This window comes from Henckelia pumila, chromosome 4, assembly GCF_033568475.1.
Source record: "Henckelia pumila isolate YLH828 chromosome 4, ASM3356847v2, whole genome shotgun sequence".
Lineage (NCBI taxonomy): Eukaryota > Viridiplantae > Streptophyta > Magnoliopsida > Lamiales > Gesneriaceae > Henckelia > Henckelia pumila.
In genome coordinates this window covers 133,738,410-133,760,957 of record NC_133123.1, presented here as the reverse complement: position 1 = coordinate 133,760,957, position 22,548 = coordinate 133,738,410, and the positions used below count along the sequence as shown (strand labels likewise).

At 36.1% G+C, this 22,548-nt stretch overlaps 2 protein-coding genes across 5 annotated transcripts; both read left to right on the top strand.

Annotated features, from left to right (window-relative positions):
• Positions 1-3,928: 3,928 nt before the first annotated feature.
• On the top strand, positions 3,929-9,797 carry LOC140863422 (glucosamine inositolphosphorylceramide transferase 1-like). Its single transcript, XM_073266850.1, has 4 exons — positions 3,929-4,641; positions 5,094-5,216; positions 7,460-7,627; positions 7,827-9,797. The coding sequence occupies exons 1-4, from the start codon at positions 4,243-4,245 to the stop codon at positions 9,507-9,509; spliced, it is 2,373 nt and encodes a 790-aa protein (XP_073122951.1). The 5' UTR covers positions 3,929-4,242; the 3' UTR covers positions 9,510-9,797.
• A 906-nt stretch (positions 9,798-10,703) lies between these two features.
• Positions 10,704-21,522, top strand: LOC140860054 (uncharacterized). 4 transcript variants are annotated; one of them, XM_073262816.1, is made up of 22 exons: positions 10,704-10,952; positions 11,056-11,099; positions 11,200-11,263; positions 11,372-11,486; positions 11,565-11,632; positions 11,735-11,832; positions 12,387-12,558; positions 13,068-13,290; positions 13,712-13,838; positions 14,890-14,996; positions 15,140-15,220; positions 15,649-15,780; positions 15,931-16,064; positions 17,011-17,091; positions 17,178-17,251; positions 18,210-18,285; positions 18,403-18,474; positions 19,252-19,291; positions 19,909-20,189; positions 20,310-20,487; positions 20,568-20,776; positions 21,121-21,522. In XM_073262816.1, exons 1-22 carry the CDS (start codon positions 10,893-10,895, stop codon positions 21,415-21,417), a joined length of 2,733 nt encoding a protein of 910 aa, XP_073118917.1. In that variant the 5' UTR covers positions 10,704-10,892; the 3' UTR covers positions 21,418-21,522. The 4 variants fall into 4 exon arrangements, with proteins under 4 accessions (XP_073118917.1, XP_073118916.1, XP_073118918.1 ...); XM_073262815.1 differs by having other exon boundaries at positions 17,011-17,097; XM_073262817.1 differs by lacking the exons at positions 10,704-10,952; positions 11,056-11,099; positions 11,200-11,263; positions 11,372-11,486; positions 11,565-11,632 and having other exon boundaries at positions 11,737-11,825; positions 17,011-17,097.
• Positions 21,523-22,548: the final 1,026 nt, after the last annotated feature.

The window sequence follows — 22,548 nt, the reverse complement described above, 5'->3', positions numbered from 1 at the left end:
GGGTGGCAGGAAAATGTATAATGATATGAAGACACAGTATTGGTGGAAACAGATGAAAGCAAATGTCACAGATTTTGTGTCTAAATGTTTGAATTGCCAACAGGTAAAAGCAGAAAGAAAAAAACCAGGTGGTCTATTGCAGAGTCTATCAGTTCCAGAATGGAAATGGGATCACATTTCCATGGATTTCGTTACATAGCTACCACGTTCATCCAGAGGGTGCGATGCCATTTGGGTGATTATCGATCGTTTGACGAAATCAGCATGTTTTATTCCGTACAGAATGACGTACAGACATGATCAGATGGCAGAAATCTACGTCAGAGAAGTGGTAAGATTACATGGTGTGCCTAAATCTATCGTTTCAGATCGAGACCCTAGATTTACATCACACTTTTGGCATAGCTTGCAACAAGCTCTTGGTACTCAATTGCATCTGAGTACAGCTTATCATCCTCAAACAGATGGACAGTCAGAGCGGACTATCCAAACACTTGAGGATATGTTGAGAGCTGTAGTACTAGATTTTGGTACTAGTTGGCAAGATTCATTACCACTTGCAGAATTTTCTTATAATAATAGTTATCAGACGAGCATTGAAATGACTCCTTTTGAAGCATTGTACGGAAAGAAATGCAGATCACCGTTGTATTGGGATGATATTTCAGACGTACCAGATGTTGGGCCAGATATGATCCGAGAAATGACTGAAAAGGTGAAGCTTATTCAGAAAAGAATGAAAACAGCTCAGGACAGACAAGCAAAGTATGCAAATATCAGACGACGACCTCTATCTTTTGATCAGGGAGACAGAGTTTTCTTGAAGATTTCCCCGTTTAGAGGTACAGTCAGATTTGTCAAGAGAGGAAAGTTATCTCCACGTTTTATTGGTCCATATGAGATTATCGAGAAGATAGGCGATCTTGCTTATCGACTCGCTCTTCCTCCATCTTTGTCTGGTATTCATGACGTATTCCATGTCTCTATGCTGCGAAAGTATCAGCCTGATCCTTCCCATATTCTTCAGCCTGATGAAGCTGAATTTGACGAGACTCTCAGTTATTTTGAGCAGCCTATTCAGATTCTTGATCGCAAAGATAAACAGCTCAGAAATAAGACAATTCAGCTAGTCAAAGTTCAGTGGAGTCGACATGGCACTGAAGAAGCGACTTGGGAGACTGAGTCAGATATGAGACAGAGATTTCCAGAGTTGTTTCTTTGATGTGAGTTCTTATTCTGCTTTATGTTATTTCATTCTCTTATGTGTATACAGATTGTCTATACAGCTTGCTTATGATTTCGAGGACGAACTCATGTCTTAGTGGGGGAGAAATGTAAGGCCCGGGATTATTTAATTTTAATCCGAGAATATTTAATTTGGGAATATTTAGAGTTTAGAATTAAATTTTAATATTCTTAAATGAATAAGGATTGAAATTGAATTAAATCGCTTTTCCGGGGACTGAATTGCAAATAGCCAAAAGTTCAGGGACTAAACTGCAATGTGGCTATATTTATCTTAATTCCCACTTTTAATATCTGAATTCAACGTGTACTCAGCAGAAACAAAAGGGAGAATCGAACAGCATCAAGAAAGACTCCATTTTTATCTCTTAAAAGCTTCGATAACTCGCGCTCCGGTTGTCAGAAATTTCAGATAAATATATATCTACGATCACCGCTCCGAGACCTTCGTTTTGGTACAAATTTTATTGAGCTTTCTCATATTTTATTTTTATGTTGAAGATGGGTTGATATTCTTTTTGGTTATATATGTGATTGAGCTGGTACCAGTTACGTATTCGCAGACGATTCGGAAAAAAGACTATCGTTCGGATTTTATATGATTTTATGAAGCAAAATTCGAACCCTACCCTATTTGATGATGATGATTTTTGAGTTATGTGTGATGATATGTTAGAGATAATGAGTTATATGCTTGTTGGATTGAGTTGATTATGGTTTGGATTGCCGATGTTTAGCCGTTACGCCGCCGATTCGCGTATTGTCATGACTTTGCTATATTGACTAAACAAAGTATGATATGAGTTGAAATCTGATCTTGTGAGATTGTGTACATATCATTTCAGATTTTGTCAAAAGATTTTCGAACTCGAGATCTCCGATTCGAACCGAGAAGGATTTGAAGCAAGGTTTACTAGCAATTGCACTTGAGCTTGAGTTGAGAAATTGAGCAACCTTTTGATATGATTTATCATTGATGTCATTGCAGATTTAAATTACTTTCAGACGTGCTATCGAAAGGTATAAATGACAGCGAATCCAGATGGGATAGAACACTCGAAATAGCAATTGTTTCGAGTATTCCCTTGCTTGGTTGATTATGTATTTTATGTGGTTAGATGCTTTGATTTCTTTACATGCTTATGTGATTAGTTGTTCAAGATGTTTTATAGCATTTAATGCATACATAACATGTTGCATTCATCTTGAACTCCAGCCTGAAAAGCACAGAGGGTTGAAAAGCCTAGAGTGCATATGACGTTTGGAGGGCTGTAGTTGAGTGTCACGGATTGTAGACTTACTTTCAGAGCCAGAAGACTCACTATAGTTGCACCAAAGTCAGAGGAAATAAAGTATTTAACTTCACCTCGATTGGGTGAGTTGGTGTTCGTTAAAGATTTTATTTTCTCGGGATCCCAAAGAACTTATATTCGATTGATATCAGCTTGATAGCCTCTTTTGCCATATGCATTGCATTCACATTTATTATCTCGCGCTTTATGTTGTTTATACTGGGATTTTATTCTCACCGGAGGTATCCGACTATTGCTTTGTTTTGTATGTGTGTATGGCAATAGGTGAGGCAGGAGCTAGTCAGAAGAGACAATGATGGCTTGAGATAGAGTTGTAGCATGTGAGGACACGGGTGTTAGCAGCATTACATGTACTTTGAGTTGATGAACCATGTTAGAACAGATACAAGAATGTTGTATAAGTAGTTGAATATGTCTTAGCTTGTGTATGGAAGCTTATTAGATGTTATGAGATATCATGTATCTTATTTGGTAGATTGTACAAGAGATTATGGTTACTGTTTCTACCTTTGATAGCACTTTGTTACCAGCAGAATTTTCTGAATTTGGAGCTCGCTCGATCGGCTGAAGTTCATCGATCGAGCGAGGCCCTTATTTTGCAAGGCATAGAAATCAAGTTTTGTGCCCGCTCGATCGGTAGAAATTCACCGATCGAGCGAGGCCAAGATCCCTGAACCCGAGAGTTTCAAGTTTGAGCTCGCTCGATCGGGCAACTTTGGCCGATCGAGCGAGACACTGTAGTTTTTTTAAAAAAAATAAAATTTTAAGCTCTTGGTTTTTTATATCCTTTGTGTACTTGATTAATTGTTAATTATAATAAATTGCCCTAAGATCAAATTAGCAACCCGGGTCCCCACAAATAATTTCCCTCTTCCTCCGCTAAAATTCTCTGTTTGGTTCAAAAACATTCTTTTGAGTTATGAGTTAGTTATTCCAAGAAAGCATTTTAAAAATATACATAACTCACCGTAAAAAAAAAAAAAAATAAACCCATAACTCAAATCGATCGAATCAACTTTCGATGCCATCTTTTTCTTTTTTCATTTTCATTTTATTTCATGTCACACTTTAAAATATTTTTTATATGGTACTTTATATTCAATATTTCTTACAGTTAGATATTTTACCTGAGAACTTGTCTTAAAAGAGATTTTATGTCATCAGCAGAATATTTTATTTTCATTTAAATCCAACATGTAATTTAATGACGTTATCAATTCAATATAATAAGGGGAAATTCAGATAAATTTTTTTATAATAAAAATAAAAAAAATATATTAAAAATTTGGGTTTACACCTCTGTCTGTATGCGTATGTATGTTGTGAAACTGAAAAACCGAGAAAGTGGCCACAACGTTAATTTCTTCTTGGTTTCCTTCGAACACGTCCGCTGGCTGGCCCCGTTGTCACCTTCCCCAAGTCTTCGTCTCCTCTTCTACTATATATTAAACTTCCAATGATTTTATTATTTCCACAGAGAAAGCCAATGATCCACTGTTAGAGCCTCTGCTCTGCTGCTTCTCTCTACCTCTGTTTTTTTCGTGGGTCTGATCGAGCGGCCATTTCTGGATTTGTTCTTGCATGCAAAGAGTCGGCGGCGAGGATTTTATGTAGGCGGTGAACGCCTATTCTCGCTTGCGGCTGGTCCAGGATTGTTTTTTTTAATTCTGGATTAATTGAAGTAATGGGTTCGAGTCCAGTCGTGAGTTCAGGGTCCTGTACTAGCGGCGGTCCCGGTGGTGGCGGGTGGTTCAGGTGGCGGTGGAATGGAGGGATTGGAGGTGGGAAGAGCTGCAACAGCTTTGTTAATCGGAATGGAAACTGTGTCATTCACAGTAGTAATAATAACAATAGTCACATTAATACTAGTGAACATTGTGTTCTCTCGTCTTGTCTTGCGTTTCTCTTGGTCTCGGTTGTCGTTTTGGGGTCGATAGGGAGTTTGTATGGGAGGTTCATGCTCACGCCTAATGTGCGATCGGAGATCAACGCGCCGCCCGGCTGCGTCTCCGACAATGAGGGTTCGTGGGCCATCGGCGTTTACTATGGTGATTCACCCTTTTCTCTTAAGCCAATTGAAGCCGTGAGTTTCTTCTTCTTCTTCTTCTTTTTCATGGATGCACGTTTAAGCAGGAAAGATTGAATCTTTTTGGTTGTTTGTTTGGTTTTCCGTTTTAATTTTTCTTGTTTATTGTTTATGAATCACAAATGATCAATTTGTTTTTGAATGGGATTGAAGTGAAAATTCTTGATGCTCATCAGTTTCTGGGTTTTTGTGATATTTAAGCCTTGCAACAAATTATTTCTTCTTCTTTCTTTTTTCCCCTCATTTAAATTAAATTTCTTGATTTTTAAAGAAGAAAATCTCGATTTTTGGGTTTTTTTCCTCCCTTTTGAGTTCTTTATATACACAAAACGCACATGTCAATTCATTCAAAAGATGTCTTTGATAGTTTGAAGTTCGATTGATTAGGGATTAACCCGAAATTCTGGTTTTCGAGAAAATTGATAATGTCTTGATAAAATGATCTGCAGATGAATGTTTGGAGGGATGAGAGTGCAGCATGGCCTGTAGCCAATCCTGTTCTTACTTGTGCTTCGCCTTCTGATTCTGGCTTTCCCAGTAATTTTGTTGCCGACCCTTTTCTTTATGTACAGGTAAAAATTTTTTTTGGGCTTCGTACTGTTTAATCCAAAACATGTTCTTAGTTTGTCTGGTTTGCCAACACGACTTGAGTGAATCGGCAACGCACTTTCCTTTATCCAGATATCACCCCCTGCCATGATCATATGAAAAAGAATATTTGTTTGGTCCCTGGTCATGGTCTCTAGTCAGATTCATCCTCGATTACTTGACCTGTTTTTATATAAGAAATTTACCGTTTGAGAGGGTAGAGAACAGATTGCATGTGCATTGTTTAAGTTTCTGTCATAGTTTTCGATCGGTCGCTTGATTCCAGGAATGACGTGGATAGGATTTGCAACCTTCAATGAACATGGTCAAAGAGTGATTGGAGACAATTGTTTATATACTGCTTCTTTGTGTTTGTATTAGTATTTTATTAGCCAATGGATTGGAATCTTCTTTCTATATTATTATCCTGCTGGAGAGGAGGCCAACAGGGTTATAGTAGAAAACTTTTTTAAAATTAGAGCAAAGGGGTTAATTGTAAACTAGTCGAGGAGGGAAAAAGTGAATGTTTCCATTTCTCGTAGAGCACTCTTTATCGCATTTTGAATATGTTGTTTTATGTTTACTAAGCGCTTTCTCTTTCTCTGGAAAAACGCAAAAGCCAGCAACGTAACTACTCCGCTTGAAAAAAGAGGAAATGAATTATTACTGGCGAATTGGAGAAGGGAGCCATTATTTCTTTTTCGATTTTTTAATCTGACTTCGGTGGACTTACCTAAAAGTAGACTTAATCAGAATGTCTAAATCGGAACCTTGGACTTCCTAGCTTATGTGGTACTAGTTTAGCAACTAATTTTCTGAAAAACTCGAGCTTATAGGAAGTGATATTTATACTTTGGAGGATTATGGTTGGACTCTTAATAGGGAAAATCATTATAATTTTCGTGGAAATTTGAGAGGTGAAGATACAAAACACAGGGTACGCTGTCACGAGTGAATTGTTCATCAACTAGAAATCACTCTGTAATGTTTCCTAGTGAAATATAAGTACCACAAGAAAAAGGTCAGACAACTTTGAATGCATGCGGTTGCAATTGGTGGTGTGCGAACTAGAAATTTGAAGCATCGTTGAAATCCTTTTATCAAAAGATAATCTATAAAGATGACCACAGTGGCCTGTATTTTGCATTATATTTTGTGGTTTAAGTCTACTTGGGGTGAGTTCGGATTCCTTCCACTAACTTTTAAAAAAATATTTGTTTAAAGTTTCACTAGAAAATCTAGAAATGGATTTATCTTTAGATATAATTGTGAGAAAAAACTTTTATCTTATTTTTAAGGAAATTAGATGTCACATCTTCCGGTCTATCGACTTCGGCAGGTTCGGCTGTTTGAGCATTTCTTTTAAAAATAAAGTTCCACCAAACTTCACTTTTTTTCCCCAAAAAAGAAGTGTTTGCTTTAAAATAACTTTCTATACAAACACACTCGTTGAGTTTGTATCGATGCTTAATGATTTAGTTTCTTCTTCCTTTTTTTATGCTTCATGATTTCTGAGAAGAGAACCACGAATAAAAGTCCAAAATCACATGTATCAGCACATTAATGAGCTCATATACGTTTACATGTTCATAGATGTGCTGGACTGGTGGGGTTTCACTCCACATCATTGAGATACCCCTCACATCACTCGCAGAATAAAGACATTTAAATACATCCCATTTATTTTGTGGGGGAATAAAAAAGAAGATTACTTTATGGAAAATAATTATAATCGGAATGGATTAGTCACGATCCGCCTTTTTTTTTTAAAGGAATGAGAGTATGAGCTAATGAAGAATGGATGAGGATGATCCTTCAAAAGTGGTAAAAATTCTTCGTTCAAAAGAGTGGATGAGGATGACAAATATGTTTGCCGTAATAAACAAATATAAAATTGATTTTCGACATGGTATTTTGTTCCTAATATTAGTGGCCGTATTCTTTAGTAAGAATTTGTGTTAAGCGTGGCTTTGGTTGTTGCTCGAAGAAATCTTTTGCTACCTTTTATTGCTAATTGCCTACCCCGACCTTTATATTCCTTAACCTTAGCTTATATTTGATTCGGTGCACTCAATTTGGAGGGTTTTTGCCACCTAAGAATGTGTTGTGTTTTCCATGGTTGTGTCACTGAATCGGATAACAGGGAACCATCAAATTAACTGAACTTTAACATAAATCATTTCTTGAATAAATTTTCGTTTTAACGTATGTTTATGTCATGATGCAGGGAGATACTCTTTATCTGTTTTACGAAACAAAAAATTCCGTTACGATGCAAGGAGATATAGGAGTTGCACGAAGTGTAGATAAGGGAGCAACATGGAAGCATTTGGGTATTGCACTAGATGAAGATTGGCATCTCTCATATCCCTATGTCTTTGAATACAACGGAAACGTAAGGCGCTTTTAACTTATTAAATAAAATTGGTATGCTGGATTATACTAGATCGAGCAAATTAACTATCTTCTTGATTTTGGATTTTTCTATTGCTACACCTAAATTTGTAAATCAGGTACATTAATGACGAATATTGGGATATGGTATGTTATGTATATGAATTTTGATGATTTTGCACATCTTTTATTTTGTACAGATATATATGATGCCAGAGAGCAGTAAAAAAGGGGATCTTCGTCTTTATCGTGCCATAAACTTCCCTTTGACATGGACAATGGATAAGATAATTATGAAAAAGCCTCTTGTAGATGCTTTTATAATACCTCATCAGGGCTTGTTTTGGCTTTTCGGTTCTGACCACAGTGGGATTGGCGCCAAAAAGAATGGACAACTAGAGATCTGGTATGGCAATTCTCCTCTTGGTCCTTGGAAACCTCATAAGAGGAACCCTGTACATAATACAGACAAGAGCATGGGAGCTCGGAATGGAGGCAGGCCATTTGTATACAACGGAAATCTTTATCGCATCGGTCAAGACTCTGGCGAGACATATGGAAAGCGGGTACGGGTTTTCAAGATTGGAGTTTTGACCACTGATGAGTTCAGAGAAGTCGAGGTTCCGTTGGGAGTCGAGGAGTCCAATAAGGGCCGGAATGCATGGAATGGTGCTCGTGGCCATCACGTCGATGCTCAACAGCTCAGTTCTGGCGAGTGGATCGCATTTCTTGACGGGGATCGTGTTCCATCAGGAGATGCACTTCGACGCTTTATATTTGGGTTAGCTTCGTTTCTAGCCGTGTTTGTTTTCGTCATGCTTGTGGGATTTTTACTTGGGGTTGTGAAGTATATCGTCCCATTAAGTTGGTGCCCACACAATATGGGGAAGAGGAGTGACACTTTCTCATCTTGGGAGAAGCCAAATGTGTTATCTGCGAAGCTGAGGCTATTCTGCAGTCGCCTGAACCGAGCAAGCTCTACTCTGCGTGCCAGAATAAGGCCAAGCAGTTGCAGCGGAATCATCATCCTGACTTTCGTGATTGTGGTGGCTATGACGCTGACATGTTGCGGGGTCAATTATATCTACGGTGGAAATGGTGGACAGGAACCATACCCACTTAGTGGTCACTACTCCGAGTTCACTTTATTAACCATGACCTACGACGCTCGACTTTGGAATCTGAAAATGTACGTGGAACATTACTCGAGATGCTCCTCGGTGCGTGAGATAGTTGTGGTGTGGAACAAAGGAACGCCACCGCCATTAAGCGACTTTGACTCAGCGGTTCCCGTAAGGATAAGGATAGAGGAACACAACTCGTTGAACAACCGCTTCAAGCTTGATCCATTGATAAAGACTCGAGCAGTTCTTGAGCTCGACGATGATATCATGATGGCTTGTGATGACATCGAACGAGGGTTCAGAGTCTGGCGTGAACATCCAGAACGAATAGTGGGGTTTTATCCGCGCCTTGTTAACGGCCCCCCCTTAAAGTATAAAGGCGAGAAACATGCCCGAAAACACGACGGGTACAACATGATTTTGACGGGGGCTGCTTTCATCGACAGCACAGTGGCATTTGAGAGATATTGGAGCACGTACGCGGTGAAAGGCCGGGAGATGGTGGACAGTTTCTTTAACTGCGAAGACATATTGATGAACTATTTATACGCAAATAAAAGCTCGAACAAGGTGGTAGAGTACATCAAACCCGCGTGGGCGATTGATACGTCGAAATTTTCTAATGTGGCTATCAGCAGGAATACACAGGCTCATTATGGGGTCCGAAGCAACTGCTTGACGAAGTTTTCGGACATGTATGGAAGTTTAACTGACCGGAAGGTTGAGTTCAGCAGACGAACAGATGGTTGGGATGTATAGCTGGGAAAAAAGGAAAATTTAGCCTTTTTTTTTTTTTAGCATAAACAGTTGTTACTCTATACAATCTGCGTCCCCTTCTGTGAATTTCGTTGGGGAGGGTGTTTTACCATCCGTATATCAGGTGAAATTGTACATTATTTTGTGGTGTTTATATCCTTTTTTTTTCTTTTGAAGTGAAAAATTGTAATATGGAAGCACAGCCAACTTCGACTATTCTGTATCCAAATTTGATAGAAACTTGCTTCAAATTTTGGTGTTTTATTTTATAGACTCATTTTATTATTGTTATTATTTTGTTCTTTTATGAGAATGGAAGCTGCGGTTGCTGGCAAAATTTTTCGATAAATCTTATGTAATATATATATATATATATATATATATATTTAAATTGAGAGAGGAAAATCTCCACTCTCTCAAACAAGATTAAAGAAAGGGAAAGAAATAATAAAAGAGACAATCAAATGTATTTACGGATCGAACAACTAGCATATTATTTAAGTTCCCATAAAAATATAAGAGTATATTCAATAAATCAATAAAATACTAGAATATAAGAATGAAATGTCACTTGGTTCGAAAACTTAAAAATAAAAAGAAAAGTAAAAAATTTGGTAAAATAAATTTTTAAAAAAACCAAAGCAACGACTAGTTTGATGAATTATATTTGTAGTTTCTGTTTTGTTGATTTTTCATATTTTTCTACATTGAATGAATGTTTTACATTTACCTTACATTAAATAATTTTGCGAGAAAAATTATTTTAGGAACTGGTCATTATTAATAAATTTAGTCAAAGTATAATAAGAAACATGGTACAATCATTAAAAACTTACAAACAAGTGTATATTTTCACACAGATTAAGAAAATATTTAGAAAAATAAATTTTAAAAACCAATCTCTCATTTTTATTCTTATTTAACCAAGATTTTAATGGAAAGAAATAATTATACGAATAATTAATGATATTAATTTAATAAGAGTAAATCAGTAAAAATATGAAAACTAAATTATATATTTGAGGTGAATGAAAAAATAAATGTAATGGATATAAAACTATTTAACAAATTAATTATTAATTATTAATTAAAATAAAAAAGATAAAAATATTAGTCCTAAAACTATTTAACAAATTAATTATTAATTATTAATTAAAATAAAAAAGATAAAAATATTAGTCCTAATCCGATCAACACTTCACCTTGAATCCTCGTTCCGGTGTCCATTCTGTTACCCGAACGTAAAAGAAGATTCGGATCCCCCTACACAAATCTTCAGATAGGCAGAATTTGTTCAGGTCGCAAAACTCCTTGAAATCCTGCAAAGGTCACTTTCGGATCTCGAAGAACTCGATTCGTGACTTGATTTATCCAATTTTTTTGTACATGGCGTCAACCAGCAATTCGAAACGCATTATGGAGGATGGTGATGATGAAGAAAAGGAGGCACGACCTATGTTCCCTTCCATTCATGTTGAGTGTGTTTATGTTTACATATATGCTCCGTTTGATGAGTTGCATTCCTTTTTCTGTTCACGTTTGTTTGCAGTTTGAGCATTTTGATGACTTTACTCTCGCATCTTCATGGGAAAGGTACGAATGTTTAGTCTGGCATTGCATTTTGTGTCACCTATAATGAACAAGATAGACCACATTTATGCAATGCTACTCTCACCAGTTGCTTATTTTATAGGTTCATTTCTGAAATAGAAGCTGTGTGTAGACAGTGGTTGGCTGATGGCCCAAAGAATCTTTTGGTATGCCGAGTTTACTTGCGTAGCTGATTTTCATCTGAAATTAACTATATTAACTGTTATTATGATCCGAGCTTTTTCGTTTCTCTGACAATTGGATGTTGACTGTAGATAAAGGATGCTGTTCAAACCGATATTTTGAAGGATTTGTACAAGGTTAAATCCGAGTTCAAGTATGCTATGAAAAGCTATTGCATGGAGTACTATTTCGAAACAAGTAATAATGGTAATGCCCTGTTCCTAGCATAAATTATTAGTTAGTCTTTCTAGCTTCCTCTCTTAACTGTGATCATCTTTGATTCAGGTAAAGTCACTGACTGGAATCAACCTTTACATGATTTGCAACTATCATTTGGGGTGAAGGAGTTTTTGGTCGGTATTTATCTCTATTTTCCCCTAATTCATTGGCCTCATAGTATCTGGTTTTGTTTCATTTATTGTTGCCTTTTCACCCTTGTAGTCTGCACTATGTAGGTGATTGCTCCGCAAAGTGCAAGTGGGGTGGTTCTTGATGCACCAGAGGCCAGCAAACTTTTGAGTGCAGTTGCCATTGCTTTGTCCAATTGTTCGTGGTTTGGCTGCTAATAACATCATAGATCCACCCTTTTTGTCTTAACTTTTCCCTTTTTTATGGAGAAATAGTTCATTAATTTTCTAGTTATATTAGTATTATAGCCCTAATTGCAACGAATCGCGTCCAGTATTGTGGTGTGAATACTATAAGCTTGTGATCGATCTTTTCTAGCAACTTGGAGTAATATTTTGCAAAGAAAGGATAAGTATGATATAAACATCAGTGAATTTATTGGCATTAAGGTCTTGCTTATGGTTCCTACAATGTGGCTCAGACCATGAATAAATTGTATCAAAGTGGACCCTTCATTGTCGGACAAAGCTTAGCCCGATGTGCATTGAACAATAGAGCAGCGAGGATGTTGAGTGTTCAACAGTGGTTACATTTTTTTTGGACGTCAATGCTGATTTTGTTCGTTTCTTCTCTTGGTATTCTGGTGATAGTTTCTGTTGTTGGACATTATGCATATGTACATGTTGCTTTTCTGCTTTTGGTTGAGGACAAAAAGTGTGCAAAAAATGTGTCGACCTGTTTTGCATTTCTTCTTTGCAGTCTGTGGCCTGCATTTGTTCCAGTTCACGATCCTTCACGCAAAGCCTACATTGGTATTCAAAATATGGGAACAGTTTTTACTAGAAGATTTGAAGCTGACCGCATTGGTAGCCAAGTTCCAATAAAGCTTATGCATTTGGAAGGATTATATGAGCTATTCATATCTAAATTTGTGAGTCCTTGCCGTTCTCAGTTTTGGAAAAACACCCTCGAGCTTGTTATCTAATGACTTTGAATTTGTTTTCGCATTTGGTACTTAGTTTTAGCTTCAAAGGCTCTTGCATCTATTGGAAACCATGTAGTGTGTTCTGGATACTTCTTTGCATGCCATTTTCTTTGATTCTTAATTTTTTTATCCATCTTTTGGTGAACTGGAAACTCTTACACAGAATTGACTGTAACGTTTCTATGAGTATTTTTGTTTAAACAAAGGTCTGTCACATTTCTCCCTCTCCCATCATTGTATTTATAGCCAGGAACTTTGTCCTTGGGACTAATACTTTTTGAGCAGTCATGCTTGTGACGCTCATTTATGTATGACTGACTATGTTAACTTGCCCTATTGTACTCAATACTAATTGGTTTAAATAGGTTATTTTGTAGATTTTTGAGTTGCATGTGCAAATATATTATCATCGCATACTGATATGATAGTCCATCTTTCCATACACATTCCCGAAGGCCTATACTGCTGTGGACTTGTCAATGCATCATTTTGAAGTCCAATTTAAGATGCAGTTAACCTACAGAACCCCTATTTACAATGAGGAAGATGAAGTGCAAGAATCTGAAGCCGAAGGCACAGAATCCGGTGAAAGTCTTAAGAGTGACAACCATGGAAAAACTCAATGGGATGATGATTGTCCTTGGAGTCAGTGGTACTCGGCGGAGGACCCAGTCAAAGGTAGATATGCTGTCCCATGTGATTGCATAATTATTATCATTATTATTTTTGATTGCTTCTAGTGCTCTTCCAGATTGTATCTGTCTTTTGGAATTCAATGTTGAGTGGCTATAATTATGTTTTAAGCTACTTCATTCTACATCATGGAAAACCTATGTGCACAAACAATCTCCATTGAAGTGTGAAGAAAAGATATTTCAAATCAATCCTGGGATTATTCAGATGCGGACCTTTTCATTTTCTAGGAAAGAGTAAATTGTAGCATATTTGTGAATACATGCGACAAATATATTTGGAGTAACTCATTATTGACTTGGTCCCTCCTCTGAGTAAACTTTTTGAATTTTTTTTTTTTGCTTCATTAAGTCTCAAAGCCGCAAAAATTATCTCTCTTTTTATCTGTGTGGAGTTTCCGTTTCAGGATTTCAGCTGCTTGCAATATGGTCTGAGATAACAGCCGAAAGTTCTTTGGATATGGCTGAATTGGAAAATGCATCTCCTTTGGAAGCTGATAAGTGGTTCTTGAATCCAAATCTTTCCCCAAATCTGTAAGATTAGTGTTATCATATGCGTGATGTTAATGTTTATTCTCCTTATGCATGAGAATGCATAACATGCTTTTGATCAACATGTACTTATGTCAAGTTTGAGCTACCTTGTTGGAGTCCTTGTCAATTAGGAAAGTGACGAATTTGCAACGCTGACCAAGAAGAGTAAAATATGGGACTTGCATTTTTATATGCCATTCTACAAGTTAGTATTTGTACGACAAGTCAATATAGAAGGACATCCCCTCATAGAGTGGTCAGACAATATCTATTTCAACAATTTGAATCTCTTTCATCATTTGATTTGGCCAACACCTGAGGATATCAATTATGAAATTTATTCCAGTGCTTTTAACTTAAAGTATTCCTGTGAGAAACCTCTGATGCTAAATCCTGATCAGCATCTGTCCAAACGTCAGTTCACACACCTTCAAATTTGCATGTTTTGCTTGATACGCCATTTCTTTTTTATATTGTTCTCAAATCTTCTGGAAAATGAAATGCATTCGCCAGGCTTAATAAGTACACTGGTAATCGAAGATTGAATCATGAAATGCTAGTCAAAACACATTATCATTTGATACTCTGAGTAATCACGGATGCATGTTATTCATCTTATTTCCAAATATAGCATGCATAGGTGTATCTCTAGGTTACATGCACCGTCCTCTGCATCAACTTGTACAGCTATGTCCTCAAAATCGTTGTTAATAGCAACATTTGATGTGACCCTTAACATTGTGTTCAAGATGGGCTACAAGGTAATCCAGTGGTGGTTGCTGTGCTGGTCCTTGATTGGAGTCAACCCAATCCTTTAGCACGTTTACCTAATCTAATCATAACATGCACATCCACCAATCTTTGTCTATAACTTTTGCTGAGCAGCTTTGAGTATTGTTGTGTTATGTTCACTTTTGTTCTTTGATTGACCAATCTTATTTCGAAGGAACTTGCTTTATTTTATAATTGATTATGGATCTTAAATTATGGTGAATTCGATTATTTTTAACCGTTGTTTGAAGTGATTGAGTCATGTGCTCTTGTTCAACAGTGGTGTTTCTGGTGAAAATACCATTGGATTTGCATCACAGCTGCGCCTTCTGGCTAGGGCATTGGAAATGTCATTGGATGCTCAATTTGTGGAAGATTTTGTGTCAGGTTTAAAAATCTTTATGTAGATGATATTTATGTGCCAGATATCAAGAATAATTTATTTTTAATTTATAATTTTTTCCTTATAAATTTGTTTGGGTTATTTTTACTATTCAATTCTTTCTATTAATTAGCAGCTGAATACTCAGGTTCTGAAACTTTGAAGTCATCAGAAGTTGTGCCTCCACCAACAGTTCTTGATCGCGTGCTAAAAGATCTATTTCACGAAGGTACAAAGTTCTGTCCATTTTCTGGTAGCTTATCAACTTTTCATTATGCTTGTGATGTCATAACTGCACTTGCTTTCTAAACCACCCTTGGTTGATTTTTTTTTTCTACAAGTCAAAATCCCTGCTTTTCTGTATAATACTCTTATTTTATTATTTACATTTCAACATAAGTAAGTGCTATTCTTTGGCATGCATGAAAGAAGGGAAAGACGGAAGAAAGAGGTTATGGCATTAGCTCAATTCTATTGAATTAACAATAGAGTTATATTCACTTAAAGGGTTTATTGTTGCTTCAGATGGTATATAGGTCATTAATGAGAACACTATAAAGTACAAAGAGGCAATGTGACTGGTGTTTATGTGTTGTAGTTGCTCTTGGTTTTAAGTTGATGGCACTTGATGCTTACTGACATACCTTTTCCACTCAGTTGCGGGAGCTCAATTGGATTTCTCTTTGGGGGAGCATAGAAATTCACGAGCTGTGAAAGGCGCTGCTCTTGAATCACTATTTGCACAGTTCTGTTTACATGCCCTTTGGTTTGGCAATTGTAGTATACGTGGTACTTCTCTTGAGATTTGTTTTAGCAAGATAATCTCTTTACTCTTAAGGAGTTTATTAAGCAAATGTGGCATCTTTTTATTTCCGTTTTCTCTTTTAACTGTCATTTACACTATTCTCACTGTAGTCAGTTTGCTGCTCATTTGATTAGCAATTGCTGTACTCTGGATAGAGTTTGTAAGGGAGGTTCGGTGGTGTTGGGAAGAATCACAGCCACTTCCAAGAATGCCAGTCAGTGGCACAATCGACTTATCTACCTGCTTGATTAATCAGAAATTGCACATGGTTGGTTTTTGTTACACAAATCATGTACTTCTGGATATCATAGCACCTCTGCTAAATTTGTAGAATCACGTCCCTCTTCTCTCTCTTTCTGTGTGTAGCATTTGTTTTCCCCTTCCCCTTTGATCATCATCTTGTTTCTTCACTGAATTGTTATTGCCAAACAATCACACTTTACTGGAGTGGGAGGTGAAACAATTTTACTGTGGCTATTGATCCACTTTTCTTCATAATCGTCGCGATACCTTCTCTTATTAAGATCAGACTGAAACATTAGTTGGGGATGCTGAGATAATATGAAGCTGGGGAGTGACCACCCCGTTCTGCCTATTTTCCTCTTATAAGCTTGCTACAAGTGTGTAAATTGATGAAATCTCTACTGATTAAGTAAGAAATATCTAGTGCCTTGGACTCTTGATTAATATCTTGTTGTCAAAGTTGACAATATGTATTCAAGGATTTTTCTCCTTTCAGTGACAAAGTTATGCCCTAGTTATGTTATGAAATAAAGGTTCACGAAAATATTGGAATATGAAAATGTGTTGTGAGGTCACTAAATCTGTTGCAGTGAGGAGAAGCATTAACTCAAACAGCATTGGAAGACTGGTTATGTTAGTTTCTGATAGTACATAATTACACAGCGTCACAGACCATGTTTGAACTTCAGCCTAACCAATGTACCTGAATAATCAGTGAAGAAATTAATACTTTTTCCAAAACATCACATACTGAGGATCTTCTGTAAGTTTTCCACGTATGATTTGTTTATGGTCACACAATGTTACGGACACTGATTGATTTGAATGTGATGAAGAATGACATCTCTCTGTCTCTCTCTTCGAAGAAGAATATCTAAAACGATTAAAGTCTTATTTATACCTTTATGCCGTATGAATCAAATTACTCCTGGGCAAAATTAACAGATAGTTCTTATACATTAATTTTTCAGCTTGCGGTATGCATCAATAAGAAATGTGAACAAGATAAAGGCAATGATGTTGGTGGAAGTGGTGATTCTGATACAGCTCATGTATGGGTAGATTTCTATTTTGATCCTTGTGGTAGTTGTACCTCATTATTTTTAGCCTCTGTCATTGAGTGCATATTTGACTGCAGGAAGATATTTTGGTTCCTAGGGTTTTTTCTTCTTCTCCTGATGTTGGTGAAGGCTTGGAGAGGAAACAAGACAGGTAAAAAGCAAGTGACAACTATGTTTTTCTATCATCTCAACCTAGACTTTGTAGGCTTGCCAAAAATATTTGGTTGACATTGCTGTCGTTTTCCGTCAACTTCAGACAAGAAGCTGAGGAAGTTAACATATAGATCACTTCACACTGATTCTGTGATTTTTTTATATTATCCTTTATAGCTTCAATTATAGAATTCTCTGAAAGATATGGATTGGTTGGAGAAATTGAAAGTAAATCTGTTGATCCAAGAATCTCATTCATTATTTGGAAGGTCTTTTAATTGGAATAATCTATGTCTAGTTTGATTCACTTTCAAACAAATATAAAAAAGCATCGCAACTGGTTTAAACCTCAGGTATCTTTTTATATGACCACTCTTCTTTTCTTTTGTTTTCTTTCTTTTTTCTTTTTCTTTCTTTTAAAAAAGAGCCCCCTACACTTACGAGCCCAACTGGAATTTTTTCAATGGCATTTTCCCAGATCATTTTATGCGGACGGCGGAGTATGTGTGTGATATACATGATGGTAAAGATAGAAACATGGTTTGTGTTATGAGTCGTGATTTTGGATAAACTTTTCTAACTTGTCCTTTTATCTATCTACTTATACGCCAGTTTGGCAAAACATGATGCGCACGCTGACATAGTTATTCTAATAGCCTCTGCTTCCTTAATATAATAACATAATATTCTGAAATACTTATTTGCTGAGATTGATTTTTGGGAGAGAGATTTAATTTTATTTCATTTCTTGCTACAAGTTCAACACGTTGTTCCTGTGCTTTCACAATTAAATGATGCTATGCCCTTGCGATATTTGGTCTATATCTCTCTTGACGTTATTCATTGTAAAATTTGTGAACCTCATATATTTTGCTTGGCTCTGGAAGCATGTGCTTGCTAGTCTAGGTATGATTATGTTTCTACACCTGTTTAAATATGCCTTCTTAATGTGTCAGAAAGCATTCAAGTGGAGGTCCTGTGAATATGATGCTTTTGAAATCACGCAAGAGTATGCATGCTCCAATAATACAGGTTGGTTGCTAAATTGGCTGGCTGTTTAAAGCTTGTTCCTCTCTTCCCATACAACATTGGACCTGCTCATATAACACAGAAGGGAGTAACATGCATTCCCCTTTAATGATTATGTAGGATCCACCTCCAATGACTGAAGATATGCATGAAGAACGACTACAGGCGGCTCAAGCCTTGGGTAATTCATTTGTAAGTTTAAACCATTAGTGGATATAATATTTTCCTCCTAATTATAATTTTTCATGTCAAGTTAGAATTTTGAGCCTCATTTTTTAGTTGGAAAATATTGATTTTTCCAATTGAATTTCCACCAGATTTTGATGCTATGTTGTACTTTTACTCCACTCTTGATTCACAGTTATTAAGGGCTGTCAAACTTCTTTCATTTAGTATTTTTCATTTCATTCACATGATATAGTCAAGGATACATGATAGCATGTGCAAGTTTTCAATGTTAATAAGGGAAAATAGTTTTTTTGATCCATTAACTTGTCCATTTTTTGTTTTGGTCAATTAACTTTTCAAGGATTGAATTTGGTACTCTAACTTTTAGTTTTCGGCTATTTTGGTTAAATTGCTGATGTGAGACCGGAAAATGATGATGTGATATCGGAAAATGCTGACGACATAATCGAAAATTAAAAGTTAGTGTAGTAAATTTTGAAAAGTTAATGGACCAAAACCAAATAAATGGACAAGTTAATGGACCAAATTTTTTTTAATAATGGTAAATTTGACTGGATCTAGCTTGAGAAGCCCCTTCTGAGACATTTTTTTGTGACTGATTATTTGGTGTCAATAATTATTGGCTAAAACTTTTGAAGACCATTTCTTTCGTTGGGTTAAATATATGTATGCTATCGAGATTATGACAGACATTGGATCTGATTTTATTATGACACTATCTTCTTGTACAAAATTTAACATATAGCAGGCAATTATCTTCCGCCTTAATTTTTTTTTCAGAATTTCTCTGCTCAACTTGAGAAAGATATCCTGGCATCGGGTAACGGAATTTCTTTCATCACGCCTATACTTTTGCTAATCGCTTTCCGTAATTTTTTTTACCATTGTAGAAGAAAATGTCCTTTCTGCAGAGCTAGTATTTAGTATTTTGTTGTAGAACTGTGGAAATTAGATATCAGCATCTGAATTTTGTTTGTTTGTTTGTTTTTTTTTTTGTTTTCTTTTTTTTTTTTTTTTAAGTTTTGCGATATCTTAAAGAACTTGGGTGTCATTCAGCAGATGAATGGAAATTTGAGAATTTGTTTGGAGATCTCACTGTTCAAATTATTGTGTTGTTGCAACAGTTGAGCTCATCTAGTCATCTATGTTAATGCTTTCCAAGAACATAGCATGCTTGACACGAAATCAACAGTGTGGTAGGCCAGCACGCGGCCAATGTGCTGTTTCTTTCGTCAGGATAGCCTTCTTTCAAATATTGTGATATGATGCTTGTTAGTAATTTTTTCCTTCCTCTCTTTCAATGGATGGGACCCAGGATGCAAAATAGATAGTTTTATGCGAATGATGTATAATTCTGATTGGTTCTGATAAGAAGCTTATGTTGACCTGTTATATTTTTCTCAATCTTCATGGGGATCACTTAATTCTTGGCTGCAGACATGTCTGCATTCAAGGCTGCTAATCCAGATGCCGTCTTTGAAGATTTCATTCGGTGGCATTCACCTAAAGATTGGGAAAATGATGGTAGTATTGAACATAATCAAGTGTCTCAAAGTAATGCGAATCAAGGGTCAGCAGGCGAGTGGCCTCCTCGTGGAAGACTATCAGAGCGAATGTCAGATCATGGAAACTTGTGGAGAAAGATCTGGAATGAAGCTCTGCCTTTAAATGCTTCCGAACAAAAGCCTCTTCTAGATCCAAATAGAGAAGGAGAAAAGGTATTCCTGATTTTCAGGTTAAAGTTTGGTTCTTCTTTTCTCATAGATTTGCTCCATTATTTCACAGTCATTGGTTTTTAGTTATTTATTTTTAATTTTTTAACAGTCATCTCATGCTAGGTTCTTCATTATTTGGAGACGCTGAAACCGCACCAACTGCTGCAACAAATAATCTGTACTGCCTTCAGAGCAGCAGCTGACACTCTTAATCAGACTTCATTTGGTGACTTGAAGCACATGACCACAAAAATTGGACAGTTGTACATTACCATGGGATCAATGCTAAAATATTTACAAAGTAATGTTGTCAATATCTTGAAAATTATTTTACTGAGAAAGTGCTTTCCAGATTTTACTAATACTCTGTTTCTAAAACAGCGCATGATATAATTGGTGATGATGTCATAGAAGACCTCACACGATTGTGTACGACCTTTGAACACATTGAGAAGTTAATTTTACTAGCAGCATCTCTTCACCAAAAATTCCTGCAATCCCCACACCTTGCACAAGCAATTTTCGATGATTACTACAATTACTACCTCCCTAAAATGGGAACTGGCTCTGCACAAGATGGTTCCAAGAAGGTACTAAACTCTTACTGTGCTACTTCTTGCAACTGTTCGCCAATCGATGGGATAATGCCTTGCTCGAATGTCTCAAACAATTTTTGGTTAAACTCATTCTCGGGAATGTCATAATTTTAATCAAATCTCTGTGGAGTTATTTTGTATTTAGGCCTAACCTGATGGGAAATTTATCTTTTTTCTTTTTTTACTCGGAACTCGGAAGAGTACATGGGTGATGGGTGCACCTTATTCGAATATGTTTTCCAGATATATCTGTCGAACCCCATTTGATCTAAAATTATACCTCCTCGTATAACACATCTTTCTTCATGCTATTATCTGGATTGTTCTCCCCATGTTAGGATTTTGACAAGAAGCAACAAATAAGATCACCCGATAGAAATGTGGTCGTCAACATGTTCCCTCCACCAACTGCAAACCAGTCGTGGAGGAAAGTTTTGAGCTTGGGAAATCTCCTCAATGGCCACGAACCGATCTTGAGGGAGATAATCTTTTCGAAACGCGATCGCGTAGAGGGAAGCTACTATGCCGCAGGTACACCCAAGGTTTATCAACAAGAAGTTGAGACATACAGAATGTACGTATGTGCAACCTCAAATGATCTTGGGGTAGCTCTTGCTGTTGCCTCTTGTGACTAAAATTGGCTGTACATTATAATTATTTTTATACGCAATCATCGATCCCCGATTCTTTACTGATTATTTATGCATCAAGTTTGTTATCTAATGAAAACAATTTGAGAAGCGTTAGAAATTCTTGAACTGGAATCGACTTTATGTATATATCATATTTGAAATCATCTAAATTCCAATTTCTAAAAATAATTTGGTGACTGAAGTCCCTCAAAATTTTGTGGACCCACATATTGAAATTAAAATTGGATATAGCGTAAGATATTACTTTATGCTAACATCTCATCATGAATTGAAGTAATAGATCCAAATAATGTTTAAAATTGGAAATACTATGGTCATTATTAAATATATTAGGTGTGACAAAGATAATTTGCCTACGAATACCTAGAACAACCCAAGGGCCAAGGTCAACACAGCCAGCCACGTACTGAACACATCTGATGCTTTGATTCGATTTTTTTTTTTCTTTTTTCAATTTGGTAGTTTTATTTATTATATTATTGAATAGAAGATGTAGTCGTTAAAATTTCTTTTTATTTTTTTTCATTTATATCTCCTATGTACTTCCTCCGTCCCAATTATATTGTCCACGTTTTCTTTTTTGTTTATCCCAAATATATAGTCATATACCATATTTAGTAATATTTTTTTACACTTCTTTACTAATATACCCCTATTAACTACACATTGAAAATTGTGCAATCATTTTTTAATACATTGAATAGAGATAAAATAGGAATTTTATATAAAATTTGCTTTTCCAACACATTTTTTTTAATATGTGTGAAAATCCAAAGAGAACAATATATATGTGACGGATGGAGTATAATTCAATTATCTAATTTCAATACAGAATATAATATTATTTAGATTAGAAGTTATGAGAAACAATCTTTCTTCATAGAACTTTTGTTTTGATTCTAATTTTTCAAAACTTTCATGTTATATTTTTTAAAAGCCATATATATATAGAGAGAAATTTTCAACTGTTTAACCAATGCTGCTCAACTCGTCCCGACAACTAAAACCAGATATCGTGTTTTAGTGATACAAAAAATTAAAAAAAACAACTAAAACTCGATACCGGATTTTAGTGATCGAGGACGAAGTGGGCAGGAATGGTTGAGCAGCTGA

What these genes read in the sequence shown, in the direction of transcription:
- LOC140863422 (XM_073266850.1), top strand. Translation starts at nt 4,243, where the DNA reads ATGGGTTCGAGTCCAGTCGTGAGTTCAGGGTCCTGTACTAGCGGCGGT. An exon ending in CTCTTAAGCCAATTGAAGCC is followed by an intron (nt 4,642 to 5,093) that starts GTGAGTTTCTTC and finishes AATGATCTGCAG; the next exon opens with ATGAATGTTTGGAGGGATGA. An exon ending in TCTTTGAATACAACGGAAAC is followed by an intron (nt 7,628 to 7,826) that starts GTAAGGCGCTTT and finishes TATTTTGTACAG; the next exon opens with ATATATATGATGCCAGAGAG.
- LOC140860054 (XM_073262815.1), top strand. Translation starts at nt 10,893, where the DNA reads ATGGCGTCAACCAGCAATTCGAAACGCATTATGGAGGATGGTGATGAT. An exon ending in CTCGCATCTTCATGGGAAAG is followed by an intron (nt 11,100 to 11,199) that starts GTACGAATGTTT and finishes CTTATTTTATAG; the next exon opens with GTTCATTTCTGAAATAGAAG. An exon ending in TGTGGAAGATTTTGTGTCAG is followed by an intron (nt 14,997 to 15,139) that starts GTTTAAAAATCT and finishes CTGAATACTCAG; the next exon opens with GTTCTGAAACTTTGAAGTCA.